At 42.2% G+C, this 16,128-nt stretch overlaps 1 protein-coding gene across 1 annotated transcript in view; it reads right to left on the bottom strand.

The window, feature by feature from the left end:
• Positions 1-16,128, bottom strand: part of Dmbt1 (deleted in malignant brain tumors 1) — a 98,502-nt gene that overhangs the window by 12,846 nt on the left and 69,528 nt on the right. The window contains exons 29-49 of the mRNA XM_055608849.1: positions 16,026-16,027; positions 13,456-13,503; positions 12,679-12,723; positions 11,984-12,166; positions 11,057-11,086; positions 10,869-10,907; positions 9,383-9,421; positions 8,740-8,772; positions 8,602-8,640; positions 8,392-8,427; positions 8,225-8,284; positions 6,966-7,028; positions 5,903-5,941; positions 5,274-5,312; positions 2,878-2,913; positions 2,243-2,278; positions 2,108-2,146; positions 1,750-1,794; positions 435-470; positions 299-337; positions 96-134 (exon numbers count right to left, since the gene is read on the bottom strand). Coding sequence (XP_055464824.1) covers positions 96-134; positions 299-337; positions 435-470; positions 1,750-1,794; positions 2,108-2,146; positions 2,243-2,278; positions 2,878-2,913; positions 5,274-5,312; positions 5,903-5,941; positions 6,966-7,028; positions 8,225-8,284; positions 8,392-8,427; positions 8,602-8,640; positions 8,740-8,772; positions 9,383-9,421; positions 10,869-10,907; positions 11,057-11,086; positions 11,984-12,166; positions 12,679-12,723; positions 13,456-13,503; positions 16,026-16,027 — 965 coding nt within the window. The remainder of the gene's footprint in view (positions 1-95; positions 135-298; positions 338-434; positions 471-1,749; positions 1,795-2,107; positions 2,147-2,242; positions 2,279-2,877; positions 2,914-5,273; positions 5,313-5,902; positions 5,942-6,965; positions 7,029-8,224; positions 8,285-8,391; positions 8,428-8,601; positions 8,641-8,739; positions 8,773-9,382; positions 9,422-10,868; positions 10,908-11,056; positions 11,087-11,983; positions 12,167-12,678; positions 12,724-13,455; positions 13,504-16,025; positions 16,028-16,128) is intronic.

Raw genomic sequence — 16,128 nt, 5'->3', positions numbered from 1 at the left:
CTAAAACTAACCACTCTGTTTGCCAATTTTTCAAAAGAAACTAAAATGAACCATGGTTTTAGAAAAGAAAGGGATGTGACGACAGAGAACATGACCAGGGGAGCTCGTCTCTTCTGCTGAGGTTGAAGAGGTATCTGTGCAGGAAGCCAGGGAAGGGTTGCTTTAAAATGACCCTTCTTCCACTGACCTGTATTTGATGCCAACGTGATCGGTAACTAGGCTCATTTTCTAAGTCTAACCACCCCACAAATGAGAAACTCAGCTCAGTATTTTAAGCAGCACAACAGGGGGGACTTACCGGTTGTAGAGCTTGATTCTGCCGAGGCTGAAGATGTATCTAGAGACCAAAAGGAGAGGCACGACTCTGTGTGTGTGCCAAATAGAGGAAAGGCTGAAATTGTGTTTTACCTAAGAAATGTGAGAGAAAATGTTACCTGAGGATGTTTCTTCTTCCGCAGAGGTTGACCCGTCTGTGTAAAAACACAGAAAGCAGATGCTTTAAAAAAGACTGTCTTGTCAAGGATCTTTGGTTTGTGGTCAATACAAGCCTTAAGTAGATTGCTTTTCTTGTTTGTCATATTGCAGAAATATACAATATGTCATATTGTACAAACATATTGTACAAACATAAACAATTGTCATATTGTATAAATATGGAGGCACACATTCTTGTGTGGAAGACATGAAGAAATCAAGCTGGGACTGCACTGGAAGCTTTCTCTCTGCTGTTTTCACAGTGCTGAAAGGTTCTCTCCAGGTTGCTGGGGGACAATGGTCATAAATAGTCCCACTCAGCTGTGACCCTTTAATGCTACCCCATGAACATGCCAGATATGATGTGCTCACAGGTAAGCATGACTGTTACGTGGGGTATCCACTCACTCTGACCAGATCTGAAGTCCTCTCTAAAGAAGGGAGTTGATATCTAGTATTGTTAAGCTGGTCTGGGAGGTGAAGAGCCCTCGTGGAGAAGGTGCTGCAGTTGTCTTCTATGTGGATACACTGTGCCTGTCAAATGGACTTCTAAATACTTACAGTTATGCCCATAGGTGAGCGTTGCTGCCAGGTCTGACCAGACGAGCTTGCTTTTGCAAGGGTTTGAGGTTAATGCAGAGACTCACTACTGGTCAAAGTGCTGATAATAGGTGACTTTTGCTCTTAGCCCCAAGTCAGGCATCAATATGCCCTTTCCCAGGCATGGAAGTGGGAGCTGAAAGAATGTAACAGTGGGAGGAAGTCCAGGGTGTTCTAGAACATTGTCTTCTGGGCATGGCACAGATGCTGCACTCTTGACTCTCGGCAGCTAAGATTATTTGCCCAGGACTCAAACAGGATTAGGCTCATCATCATCTCACATGGAAAGAGGAGCTTGGGAAGCCTGACCCCTCCCTAAAGGTTTATAGGCAGCTGATGGTCATTGAGGGAGAGTGAAGGGGCGGCTTTCTTCAGTGTTGTAGCCAATAAGTTGTCTGTGCTCTGTCAAATAACTCCTCACCTATGCTTTGCTAAGTAATCTTACTGAAACTGGTTGGTTCATAAAATAAAGACATGAAAGTTGAAGACGGTCTAGCTGGGCAGAGAAACAGGTCCCAGGGGAGGGTGATAGAGGTGAATATAATCAAAACACACTGTACACAGTGTGAAATTATCATAACAAAACTCATTATCATGCATAATTAACATATGCTAAGAAAAAATAAAACCAAAAACACTTATCATGAGTTAAAACAATACAGTGAAGGACTTTACCACCTGGCTCTCCACTCTTTCCTTTTCCAGAGGCTGAAGACACATCTAAGAGCAAACAGAAGAAGAAATGTAAGTGCGGTCACTTTCCAAACAGAAAGAGGAAAAACTGTGATTGTGTTTCAATTAAGAAATATGATGGGTTGAAGAGATCACCCGATGGGATGCTCTCTGCCGTGATTAAAGATGCCTCTGTGTAAACTCAGAGAACAGGATGCTCTGAAATGAGTAGAATAATATCGAGGGTAGTTTTTATCCACTTACTTTGTGATTAACGTGAATATTAAAGTTTACTGTCTAAATACAACACAACGAATAATGAATTTGTTTCATTAGATAAACAGCACAATATAGGCTTTACCATCTGAAGAGCTTGCGTCTGCTGAGGATGAAGAAATAGCTATAGACAAAGAGAATATATGTTTAGATAGTTTGCAAAACAGGAAGAGAAAAGCCTGACATTAAACTTAAAAACATGACAGGCAGAAAACATTACCAGAGGAGGTATCTTCTACAGAGACTGAAGACTCATCTGTGTATAAAGACAGAAAATAAGGATCTGTAAAATTAGCACAGTGTGTCGAAAGCATGGCTCAGTAGGTAACGAACTTGCCTTGAAAACCTGTGAATCTGAAATCAGTTCCCAGAACCCATGTCAAAATGCCTGGAGTTGTGTGTGCTTGTGATCCCAGGACTGGGGAAGCAGACACTTGAGGAAGCCTGTGTCTATGGCCAGTTGTTCTAGCCTAATTTGTGAGCCTCAGACCAACGGAAGACCCTGTCTCAAAGGAGATGGATGATGTCTGTGACGTTGATATCCAACATTGTTCTCCAGCCTCATGCACTATCACACACACACACACACACACACACACACACAGTGGGTAATTTTTAATTTTCTAATCTTTTGACAATGTAATAACTAACTAGGATATTTTTTAAGTACAATATGACCCACTATCTGAATCTGTAAGCATCACAGTGAGGAGGTCTACCAGGTAAGAGCTTGTTTATGTTCAAGTTGAAGAAATATCTATAGATTTATAGGGAAAGTTTTTTTTAGTGGAAAGGGGAAAACTCTGACTGTGTTTAAATTAATAGATGTGAAAGTTAAAAAAAAAAAAGAATTACCTGAAGAGGTCTCTCCTGCTGAGGCTGAAGAGGAATCTGTGTGTAAACATAGAGAACAGGATGATTTAAAAGACGACTGTCTTTTGTTGATCTTTGTATTGTGGTAAATATGATTCAAGTGGGTTGATTTTCTAAATACAACATGGCAAACAGGAAAAGCATCTCCATTGCTGAAGATAGCACACACTCCACTGGCAGGACATGGAGAAATGGAGCTGGGACTGGGCTGGAAGCTGTCTCCCTACTGGCGAGCTCTCTTGGTGCTAGAAGGTTCAACGCAAGCTGTGGAGGAGGACGTGTCATCGTCAGCATTTCTCATCTATAAACCCTACAGAGCACAATACTGACTTCAGGCAACTATGTTCACTGGTGTATGAGTGGCGTTACTGTTGTAGGTGTAACCAACTCTCACTGACCGTGAGACTACTCTGTAGGAGTTTCTGTACTGAAGCCTGGTCAAAAGTTTATGGTACCAGAGGTGATAGGCTCTGGGAGCAAAGCAGTTGTTTTGCTAAATAGATGTGACATGGCTGTCAAATGGACATCTAAGTAATTGTGTTTTCATTAGTGCTGGTTTTAGCTTTGGTCACAGAAGCTTCTTTTTTAATGGGTGGTAGTTACTGTAGAGGCTCATAACTGATCAAAATGATGATATCAAATGACTTGAGTGCTCAGCCTTAAATTAAGGAGTATTTCTGCTTCCTCTCCAAGATCAGGAAACACCATGTAATAGTAGGCAGGCTTCTCATGAATTTCATTTAGGGTTATGGTTAGCTCTAATGACTCGTACTTTATTATGAAAACATAAAAACTTTAAAAGTAAAGCCTGTGTAAAAGCCGGAGGGAGTGACGGAGTGCTGTGGAGTGGTGTTTTCTGGGTGTGGAGTGGTACAACTGAAGCCTGACACTCCTTAAAGGTCTGTGCAACAACTGATTGCAATGGAAGTTGGAGAGTCTTTGATTTCGTGGCACGGCCAACGCTTTCAGAAATAACCTCTAAACTCTGCTTCTTCAGCAAGCCAAATCAACTCATTGGTCCCTAAAATGAAAGGCTGGGAAGTGGGACAGTGATGGAGAAGTGTGGGGGCTGGAGTAAATATCATCAGATATATTATATGCACTATGAACACTTCATAATGAAATTCACTATTATGTGTAATTAAATGTTATTTTAGAAAAACAAGGGCTGGAGAGGTTGCTCTCCGGGTAAGACTGCTTACTGTTCTTCCAGAGGACTGAAGTTCACTTCCTAACACTCACATTGATGGCTCACAGCTGGCTGTAACTCCAGCTCCAGTTGGATCCAAAGTCTCTGGTAACCATGGGCACCCATATACACACACACGTATGTATATGTATATACACACATATGTACACATATATGTACATATATACATGCGTACTCACAATGCACACAATTAAGATGTAAAAAAATGGAGTTCATTGTTTAAACAACATAGTGAAGGATGTTACCAGTTGGCTCTCCACTGTTCCCTTCTGCTGAGGTTGAAGACATATCTATGAGCAAAGAGAAGAAGAAATGCATGTGTGATCACTTTCCAGACAGAAAGTGGAAAAACTGTGTTTATGTTTCACTTAAGAAATGTGATGTCTTAAGTGAGCGCCTTAAGTGTGGTATGGAGAGCTGGAGTGTTGACCAGCTCAGCTACCACCCAGGCCCGGATTCAGGGCTTTGAGGTGACCCACCCCAACATGTACCCCATCTCTGAACTGCTGGAGTGAATAAGGGGCCAGTCCTGCAAATCCAAAGCTGCAGGATCTCAGACACAGAGCAACAACAGGATATCTGAGAGGAGTCCTGGTGAGGATCCAGTATTGGTGAAGCCGAAGCCAGGGGCCTTGAACCAGGACCAATGACTCATTGCAGTGAGCATTTGCAATAAACATGTATAGGCAAAAGGGTATACTGTGGCACACAGGGATGCGCTACAGCTTCCTCTATGAGATTGTGTTTGTTTGTTTTGTCTTGTTTATTTTAATTTTGGGGGGGGGAGATTGTTGCAAGGGCAGAGACTGATGTGAAAGGATGGGGAGATGATTGAGGTGCATGGCGTGAAATTCACGAAGAATCAATAAAATGTTTTTAAAAATAGAGAAAGGGGAAAATATGAAGAGAAAAATATGATGGGTTGAAAAGATCACTGAGGGGGTGTTTTCTGCTGTGCTTATAGGGGTATCTGTGTGTAAACCCAGAGAACAGGATGATCTGAAATGAGTAGAATGATATCGAAGGTAGTTTTCATTCACTTTATAGTCACTGCATAAATCTAAGTTTATAAATAAATTTACTGTCATTAAATAAATTTACTGTCTAAATATACCATAACAAAAAAGAAGTTTCTTCATTAGTTAAGAAGCAAAATGGAGTACTTTACCATTTGGAGAGCTTGATTCTGCTGAGGTTGAAGAAATGCCTACAGACAAAGAAAGAAGACACATGGGTAGGTCATTTGCCAAATATGAAGAGTAAAACTTTCACTTTATTTAAGAAATGTGACAGGCAGAAAAATTACAGAAGAGGGATCTTCTTCTGAGGAAGATGCAGCTGTGCATAAACCCAGAATTTAGGATGCCTTCAAGTTAGTGTATTGGGCTGGGAGGACGGCTTAGTTGGTAGCACACTTCCTTACAAATACGTGAACCTGAGATCAACTTGAAGAACCCATATGAAATACTCAGAGTGATTGGGCACACTGTATTTCCAGCACTGGGGAGACAGAGAAAGGAGGATCCCTACAGCTCTGTGTTCAGTTGCTCTAGCCTGATTAGTGAGCTCTAGGTCAGTGAGAGACCCTGCCTCAAAGGAAGCGGACAAACGTTCCTAAGGATGACATCTGGATTGTCTTCCAGCCTCACACACACATGAAGAAAGGTGCACATACTTTCCATACAAACACAATATCCACAGGCATGTGAAAGATGAGCTTCTTGGTGTTGGGCTTTATTTTGTGGTGAATATGATAAATTAATTTTATTGAGCTCAACAGAATATTGGGGACATTACCATTTGGAGAGCTTGATTCTGCTGAGGAAGAAGAAGTTTCTATAAAAATGAGAAACATGTATTTAGACAGTTTGTCAAGCAGAAAGAGAAAAGCTTGACATTTTTAAACTTAAAAACATGACAGGCAGAAAACGTTACCAGAGGCGGTAGCTTCTACAGAGACTGAAGATGCATCTGTGTATAAAGCCAGAAAATAGGGAATTGTAAAATTAGTGTCTTGTGCTGAGAGCATGGCTCAGTAGTAAAGTACTTGCCTAGAAAACCCATGAATCTGAGGTCATTTCCCAGAACCCATCTAAAAGTGCCTGGAGTTGTGTGCTTGTGATCCCAGCCCTGGGGAAGCAGAGACAAGAAGAGCCCTGTGCCTCCAGCCAGTCGCTCTAGTGTAATTAGTGAGCCAGTGAGAGACTTTGCTTCAAGGGAGATGGATGATGCTCCTGAAGTTGATACCTAACGTTGTCCTTCAGCCTCCACATATGTCTGTACATAGGTACAGGAGCACCTGAGCAACACATGAGCGCATGCACATGTGTGCACATCCACACACGCACACATAAACACACACCGTATGATTATTGCTTTAAGGTCAATGTGACATTAGTAGGCTCATTTTCTAAATACAACATGACAAATAAGAAAACTTCCTGGGGCTGGAGAGGTGGCTCAGCAGCTAAGAGAACTGACTATTCTTCCAGAGGACCCCTGTGCAGTTCCCAGTGCCCACAGGGCAGCTCAAAACTAACACCCACGGACATACATGCAGGCAAAACACAAATGCACATAAAATAAAAATAAGTAAATAATAAAAAAGAAAAAAACTAGGAAGTTTTAATTAGCTTAATTAGTTAATTTTAAAATTTAATTAGTTAATCATCACAATGGGACTAAGCAGTTGAAGATCTTGCTTTTGCTGAGTTTGAAGAAATAGTTAATAGACAAAGAGAAGAGGAGATACTCCTGGATTCCTCTACCAAACGGGAAGAGTAAAAGCTATGACTGAGTTTAATACATTTGACAGTAAAAAACAAAAACAAAAACAAACAAGCAAACAAACAAACATTACCAGAGGAAGTATCGTCTGCTGAAGCTGAAGATGCATCTGTGTATAAATCCAGAGAACAAGATGCTTTAAAATGGGTGTTTTTCACTGATATTTATTTTGTGGTCAATATGATTATTAAGTAGGCGTGGCTTCTAAACTCAATATGCCAAATAAGAAAACCATCTCTATTGCTGAAGATATCATACACTTTGCTTGGAGGACTTGCAGAGAAAAAGCTGGAACTGAGCTGAAAGCTTTCTTCCCACTGGCCAGCTTTCATAGTGTTGGAAGGTAGTATGCAGATTCCTAAGAAAGAGCTGTCATCAGCATCCCTTCTCAGCTGTGAACGCTGCAGGCTATAGTGCTGACCTTCCAGGCAAGATATGTCCATTGACACAAGAGCGGCATAACTGATATAGGATAACCAGCTCCTTTCTAGTCGTACACAAGGGTATCCTCATAGGAGGGAGTTCATGTCTGGTACGGTAAACCTGACCTGGGGGTGTGAATCATCTTAGTGTGGAGGCTCCGTATGTTGCATTGCTAAGGGAACATGGCGTGCGTGTCAATTTTTCTTTGAAATGTTTACATTTGTGCCCATAGATTAGTATAGCTGCCAGCTTTGATCAGAGAACACTCTCTTTGCAGTGGTGGATGGTTACCGAAGAGACTCAGAACTGGGCAAAGTTCTAATGATAAGTCACCATTGAATGGGACATCTGGATCACCCCTTCCAAGTGTCAAGAAATATCATGAGAGGGTATCAAGAAGGGAATATAAAGGTGAGTAAACGGTGAGGTATTGTGATATGGTTGTTGGGCTCTTGAACTCTCATTATCTGTTATTATCTACACAAAACAAGCATAAGATCAGGTTCATTACCCCTTCGTCACAGAGAAGGGAGGAGCTCATGAGAGCGCAGCCCTCCCTGTGGATCTACAGTCAGTGAATGATTGCTGGGAGAACGAGACAGTTTCTTAGGTGCTGTTGCCCTCGTAAGTTGTCAACAGTCTGGCAAACAACTCCCTACTGGAGATCTTCTATTAACCTAACTAATAAAAATTCAGTAGTTCATGAAGTAAAGACATGAAACTAGAAGATGGCCACACGGGAAGAGAAACAAAATTAGAGGGTGTGAGGGAACAGGAGAGAATGATGAGGGATACTACAGTAGATACAAGTATGAAATTGCCATAATTGAACTTTTTATGTATAATTAATATGTGATAATAAAAATCCTCAATGGCAACCACCATATTTCATTAGTTAAATTACAACACAGCGAAGGACTTTACCAGTTGGCTCTTCACTCTTCCCTTCTGCTGAGGTTGAAGACATGTCTACGAACAAAGAGAAGAAGAAATGTCTACATGATCACATCCCAAACAGAAAAAAAAAAGAGCTCTTGACCATTTAATAAGAAATTTGACAGTCAAAAAAACATTACCAGAGGAGGTCTCTTCTGCTGAGGCTGAAGAGGCATCTGGGGGTAAAGACAGAGAACAGGATGCTCTAACATAGGCGTGACAACACTTGGGGTGTTTCACCATCTTTGCTTTGTGGTCAGAGAGACCATTAAGTAGGCTCACTGTCTGAATACAGCGTGGCAAATAAGAAACTCATCTCATTGATTACGCGGCACAATGTGGGCCTTTACCATTTGAAGAACTTGTTTCTGCTGAGGTTGAAGAAATGTCTGCAGACAAAGAAGATAAGAAGAGGCACAATCAGCTAGTTTACCAATTAGGAAGAAGAGACACTCTCAATGCATTTAAATCAATGTAGAGAACATTACCAGAGGAGGTTACTTCCGTGGACGAAGATACATCTGTGTATAAACCCAGAAAAGAGAAATGGAGTGCTTTAAAGTTAGGGTCTTGGGCTCGAAGAATATCCCCACTGGCGAACCTGAGCTTAATTCCCAGGAATTAAGCAAAAATACTGGGAGTGCTGGTGTGTGCTTGCAACCTCATGGAGACATGAGGAGCCACCTGGCTTACAGGACAGTCACTCTAGTCTAATTAGTGAGCTCCAGGCTAATGAGAGACTGTTCTTAAAGAAAATGGATGATACTCCTGAGAACGACACACAAGGTTCTTCTCCAGTCTCCATATACAGTAGCATCTTTGCATAGACATGCACGTGAACACACACATACACACATACACTTGGGAGAAATGAGTGTCTTTCATTGATCATTGCGTTCCCTAAGTAGGCTCATTTTCTAAATACAACATGACAAATAAGAATAATATCTCATAAATTAAATAGCACCACAGGAGACTTAGCCAGTTGAAAAAGTGCTTTTTCCCAACTTGAAGACATACATATATAAGTGAATAGTAGAAGAAACATAGCCAGGGTCAGTTGCTGCCAAATAGAAAGGAGAAACTCTCTGATTGTATTAAAGAAATGTGACAGTCAAAACAAAAAATCACCTGAGGATGTTTCACCTTCATCTGAGGCCAAAGCTGCATCTGTGTATAAACCCAGAGACAAGATGTTTTGAAATGAGTGTCTTTTCATTGATCCTTGCTTTGTAGCCAGTAAGATCATGAAACGAATTAATTTTCTAAATATGACATGAAAAATAAGAAATCCATCTCTATTGAGGAAGACACCACACCCTTTGCTCTCTGGGCCTACAGAAACTGAGGTGGAAGTGAGCTGTGAGCTGTCTTCTTGTTGGCCAGCTTTCACAGTGCTGAGTGGTAATATTCAGGCGGTTGGGGAAGCACTGTCCTTGATAGTCTTGCTCCCGTGGGGATCCCGAGTGTCACACTATTGGTTTGCCAGGCGAGATGCACCCTTGGTGTGAGAGTGGCATGGCTGGTGTGGGTGTAACCAACCCTTTTCTGGTTGGATCTGAGGCTACTCTCTAGGAGTCTAGTACCGTGAACCTGGTCACAGTCCCAGGGTATAGGGGGTGGTAGGTCTAGTGGGAAAGGAACTGCTCTTATTTTTTTTCTAAATGGAATTTGCATGCTATTCATGTTGACATCTAAATAACTGTTTATGCCTGTAGATTGGAGCTGATTTCCTCTGTGGTCAGAGAAGCTTCTTCTTGCAGTGGGTAGTGGTCACTGCAGAGAGTCATAACTGTTCAAAGTGCTAACAACAGCTGACTTGAATGCTCATCCCTCATCCCCTCCAAGATCAGGGAACATTGTTGAAGAGAAGCTGGGCTGATCATGGGTGTCATTTAAGTTTGTGCTTCATTTAACTCATACTACATATGAAGAAAAAAAGAAAAACGAAAAACTTCAAAACCAAAGGAGAATGTAAGTTGTAGACAAAGGGTCAAACTGCTTTGGCCTGCCGTCTGCTGAGTAGGGCGTGCCTGGGGCTGTCTTGCATCTTCAGACTGCCTGCACCAAGACCTGTGTAAGACTGATCCCAGTGTCAGTCTATCTTGGAGGGGGGTCACTTATGGAGCTCTTTCCCTCGCTGGGGGATTATAGTCAGTAAATGATGGCTATGGGGGGACAGACATTTTCTTCAGTGGTCTGTAGCCCAATTTATACTCACTAGTGCACACACACACACACACACACACACACACACACACACACACACATCCCACACAGAAATACAAGAGGGAGATCAGCAGGAGTGGGAGTGAGGGTACAAGAGAGGATAGAGGAACAAATATAATAAGAGTACAGTATATACAAATACATGAAATATCAAAATGAAGCCCATTATTAATTTAAACATGCTAGTAAACACTCTTAAAAATGAACACATCTCTTTAGTTAAGCAAGACGGCGGGGGCTTTGCCAACTGCAGGGATTACTGCTGCTGACGCTGAAGTAGTATCAATACACAAAGGCAAGAAGAAGCTCACGTACAGCCTCCCTCCACACAGAAAGATCAAACACACTGAATATATTTAACTTCAGAAACGTAAGCTGAAAGTATTACCAGAGGATGTGGCCTCTTCTGCTGAGACTGAAGGTGCTTCTGTATGGAAACCAGAGAAAAGGATGCTTTAAATGAGCAGAACAACACTGCTCGTGTCTTTTCATTGGTCTTTATTTTGTGGCCGATACGATCATTAGTTAGGGCCATTTTCTAAATAAGAAATGACACAATGTGGGGAGGGACTTTACCATTTGGAGGGCTTGATTCTGTTGATGTGTCTGTAGACAAAGAGGAAGAGGCATGCTTGGTTCATTTGTTTAATAGAAAGGGGGAAATGTTTTATAGGGGGAAAACCCAAAACATGACCATTGGAAAGCATGACCAGACGAGGTCTTCTCTTCTCCCAAGGCTAAAGACACATCTGTGTATAAACCCAGAGAGCAGGAGTTGTTACCTGAGGGTTTGGGCTGGGGAAATGACCATCAGGTAAAGCACTTGCATTACAAGCTTGAGAACCTGAGTTTTATTCCTAGAACCCACACAAAGTGCCGGACATAGCGGTGTGCACTTTTAATCCCGGCACTGGGGAGGCAAAGACAGAGCATCTCTGGGGCTCACTGGCCAGCCAGCATAGTCTAATGGGTGAACTCCAGGCCAAGGAGAGACCCTGTTTGTAAGGAAGCATTTGGCATTTCTGAGGAAGACATCTGAGATTGTTCTGTGCTCTACACACACGTGCAAAGTGTGCATGTGTACATATGTATACCCATGTGTACTGTACACATGCACACATACTTAGGTATTTGCACACCTGAACGCACCTATGTTTGCAACATACCCATAGGAAATGAATGTCTTTTCATTGCTCTTTCACGGTGGTCAATATGATCATCGAACAGGACCTCTTTCCAAGTACAACACAACAAATGAGCTACCCTTCTCACTAGGTTCCACAACACAATGAAGAATGGAAGCCCACTGATGCGGAATGAATGCCAAGGAGACTCAGAGGTGCAAACGGTTGTTTATCTAAGTATCCCAGAATAAAAAAAGAACATTTAAAATACCCATTGGAGTGGTTATAGATGATGATGATGATGATGATGATGATGATGATGATGATGATGTGTGTGTGTGTGCATGCATCTGTGTGTGTACATGTCAGAAATTCTGACCTGGCCAAGGAGCTCCCACATCTCTACTGATCCTCCCGCCACCTTTTTCGTGGTGCTGGGTCTGGTTTGATGAGGCACTCTGCCCAAAGACAGTGACAATCACCCTCAAGCCTGTCCTCATTATAACCCCACTGTCATGGCAGCCACCCCAGTGGCCACCTGTGCAGTGTGGTGGGCAGAGGCCTGTGTCAGGTGAAGGAGCTACTTTTGATGGAGTGGCAGTTGTCAAAAAGCCTGCAAATAAGAAGGTAAATTGTCCAAACCTACTAAATACCAAGGAAATGAAACATGGACAATAGGTTTTCATTTATTTAATTAACTTCTCTGATTGCCTACTCTCTTGTGCCAGCATTGCACATGCGTGCCTCTTCCTCTCTAATGCCGGAGAGAAGGACAACAAAACTACAACATGATCTGAGTCCCCAGAAAGAGGGCCATTTCACGGGAAGACAGACAAGATCAAACACTTCATAAAGAGTTGTAAAAGCACAGTGATAACAAATGCTCTGAGGGAGGCGTGTGTGTGTGTGTGTGTGTGTGTGGTTCTGTGTTGGGAGCTGGTGTGTGTGTGTGTGTGTGTGTGTGTGTGTGTGTGTTTGACCTGGCCAAGTCCACCACCTTAAGCTTGTCCTCATTTTAGCCCGAGGGCATGGCAACCACACTGCTGTCCTACTTGTGCAGTGGTGGGCAGAGGCCCTTATCAGGTGAGGGAGTTACTTCTGCCAGAGTGGGAGTGATGCCTGATACAAAACACAAACAGGAAAGTCAGGCAACTGATCAGAAGCTTTCACTCATTTTCTGGTTACACTCAATCTCGCCTTTACTGCTGTCTACCTTTGTTGTTAGCGAAACTGGTATGAAGTGTAGTTATTTCATGTCTTTCTGAGTAAGGTTAAATATCCAAATTCAAAGCATACACACCCTGATGCTATAAATCAAATCTTTGCTGAGATGAAACCTGCTACTTGAATGATCCAGACACACTGGGAAGAATATCACTCTGTCTGTATCGCAATATGGTACAGAGGTATCTCAAAGGACGGAGGAGTATGCGGGCATACTGACTATTGTAAGATCAACTAGCATCCCTGCCATATTGCCAATACAGTGCTAGCCCTCCCTATCCTTATACCCCACCTCTAGCCTATTCGTTTCCTACTGTACAATCAGTAGGAAGGCCAGATAGCCAAGTGCCAAGGGCATGTGAAAAGCAACCACACATTGGCAGACTATGAGAGAGGCTTTGTGGATTGCCCCAACATGAATGAAAGCACTTGGATTTGAACTTGGGCTCTTGACGTGGCTGCATAGAGACCCTCTTGGTCTACTTCTGGGATCTTGTCTATTTCTCGAGATATTATTTCAGCCAGGTGACTCTTGGAGAGCCAGGAGTAAAACTGCTAGCTTGGTAGAATTTCAACATCATATTATCCCTGAAAGGAAGTGAGTTGAAAAGTAAGTGGAAAACTTACCAGTTGCAAAAACCGTCAAAACCGTCGCTGGACTTGAAATATGAACTGCTGAAACTAGCAGAGTAAGAAAATTGTAATTAAATGCCGTCCTTGTTAATCAAGTTAATTTGCAAAAGTAAATGACCCCCTACACACACACAAGCACACACATAAATGTGTCCTACCATATCCGGTTCTGCCTTGATCCTATTGGATTTCCTCATTCTCCGTTTCATAAAGTTAAAGGAGGTGAGCGGCGGCAAGGTAACACATGGGGCTTGAACCACGAGACTCTAGCCTGGAGTCAAGAGCCTGGCTCCCAGTGTCTGTGTAACAGTGTGTGACCCTGGATGTCCTGATTCCCAGAACTTGGGAAGGTCTACCCTGCAGGTCAGCAGCATCTATGACCTGCTTCTAGAAAGCCAGTCTCCTGCGGCTGAAGAGATGACTCCGGCATTAAGAGCACTTACTGCTCTTGAAGATGACTTACATCTCACTCCCAGCTCTACACGGTGGCTCCATTTCTGTGCAATCTGGGGCTCTCTTCTGACTTGTGCCAGCAGCAGGCACACACATGGTACACATACATTCATGCAAGCGAAACATTCACGCTCATAATATAAAAAGAATTAAAAAAAGGCAGACTCTTGAATGCAAATCTGCATTTTAACAGAATCCCATGTGAGCTGTGTGCTCAATAAACTCTGAGAGACGCTGAAATAGAGATGCCTCTGGACCTAGACACACGTGTTAGGGAAGGAGGACCTGGAAAAGCCTATTCGTTTTTTGTTTTGTTTTGTGTGTTTGTTTGTTTGTTTTGTTTTGTTTATCTTGAGCCAGGGGTGTAGCTTGTGGGTAAATAACTTGTATGAGGCCCTGTGTTTGAGCCCTGGCATGGGGGACAAAACAGTTGGATGTATGGATCTTTACATAAGGCCCTCTGCTTTTAAAACACAAGGCTAACAAAAAACAAAGCCAAACCACTTGCAGGAAAACAGATGCATTGGAAAGATGTCATTCTCAAGAAGACAAATGATACCATGTTTTTCTTCATTTGTGGTTCATGGGTTTATATAGATGCATAAAGTCATGTGTGTTTGTATGGTATGAAAGTAGAAGCAAATCAGTCCAGAGGATCCAAGGAACTGATGAGAACAAGAAAAGGGAGGGAGGTTGGTATGAGAGTGGACGCGCTCATGTACAATGAATACATGTGTGGACGTGTCTTTATGTAACACAGAATTGTGTACAATGAAGATACACGAGAACTATACACAAATTTGAAAAGGAAAAATGTGGAGCTAAAAAAAATTTTAATACTCATAGGCAAAACTGAGTGATATGAATTTCAATTCTTAAGCAGGCTAGTGGGCTCATGTGTGTTCCCTATTTGGGGCTTCTGGCCTCTGTGGTCTCTGAAGTTTCTTTCAGCCCCTGTAAAATGCTGAGTCACAATGGTGTCATACTTCATTTGTCCAGGCCTGGAACACTTGAGCACAGCCCATAGGTTCAACACACACACATATACACAAGGAACTATTTTCATTGTCAGATTTACTTTCATGGTTAGTTTTTACTAGGCCTGGAAGATGGCTCTGTGAGTTTGGAAATATGGATGACATACCATTTTCTTAGCAGTTCAGAGGGAACTTGGCACATCTCTGACCTATTTGAGTGTATGCTCATCAGCACAAGCTCAAGAATGTACATATCTGACTTAGAACCCAACTTGTCATGTAGAACGAAATTTATAGGAGGATGTAAGGGTAGAAAGGCTTACATTCAGGAGTGGATAGACTCAGCACACACAGAAGACTTCACCACTGCACCCTGAGCAACACAGACCACTCAGCCCTAAGACACAGCTCTGAGCTGACTTTTTATCTTCCTGTTCTATAGATGAAGGGGCAGCAACTCTGAGCAGGAAGGGGTCCTGTGGACCATCACCCAGTGGCTAATGCTAGAGCCAGAGAATAACCCCAGGTTCTCTGGTCCTGAACACCAGGGTACAGTTTGCCTACTTAAGAGGTTTCCTTTCAGTCAAAGAAACCTGAGCAACAAAAATTCAAAAGCTTTGTTACTATAGGACTTGTCAGAAAACTTAGTACATTGGCATACTGTGTTCAAAAGAGAGATCTAGTATTTCCCCAACACATCCAGATACGCTGTTTCTTTCTTCTTATTTCCACTGAATTGGTGTTGAGTCCTATGAAACATGCTAAAAGCATGTATCACTGTATTATTTTATGAAAATGTAGATCGGAGTTATTGTCTGAGATGTCTGAAGTCTTATGATGATTATTAAAGGACGAAAACTGGTAGAAAACCCTGTGTATCAACCTTGATGAGAATATGAGTGAAGCTACACAAGAGTTGTGTCAACAAGGAAGGAGACATGGGCTGGGGAGATGGCTCAGTTGAAAAAGTCTTTGCCATGTAGGCATGAGGACCAGGGTTTGGATCCCAGCATATGAGGCTCAAACAAGGAGATCCCTAGAGCTCATTGGTCAGCCAGCTTGGTTCAGTTTTTTTTTTTTTTGAGAGAGACCCTGCCTCAAAAAATAAAGTGGAGAGTGATTGAGGAGGAAGACACCTGATGCATGCCTCTGGCTTTCACAAGCACAGGCATATATACATACATACATACATATATATATATATATATATATATATATATATATATATATATATATA

This window comes from Psammomys obesus, unplaced genomic scaffold (genome assembly GCF_907164565.1).
Source record: "Psammomys obesus unplaced genomic scaffold, mPsaObe1.curated_primary_1811, whole genome shotgun sequence".
Lineage (NCBI taxonomy): Eukaryota > Metazoa > Chordata > Mammalia > Rodentia > Muridae > Psammomys > Psammomys obesus.
This window is presented reverse-complemented; position numbering and strand designations above follow the sequence as displayed.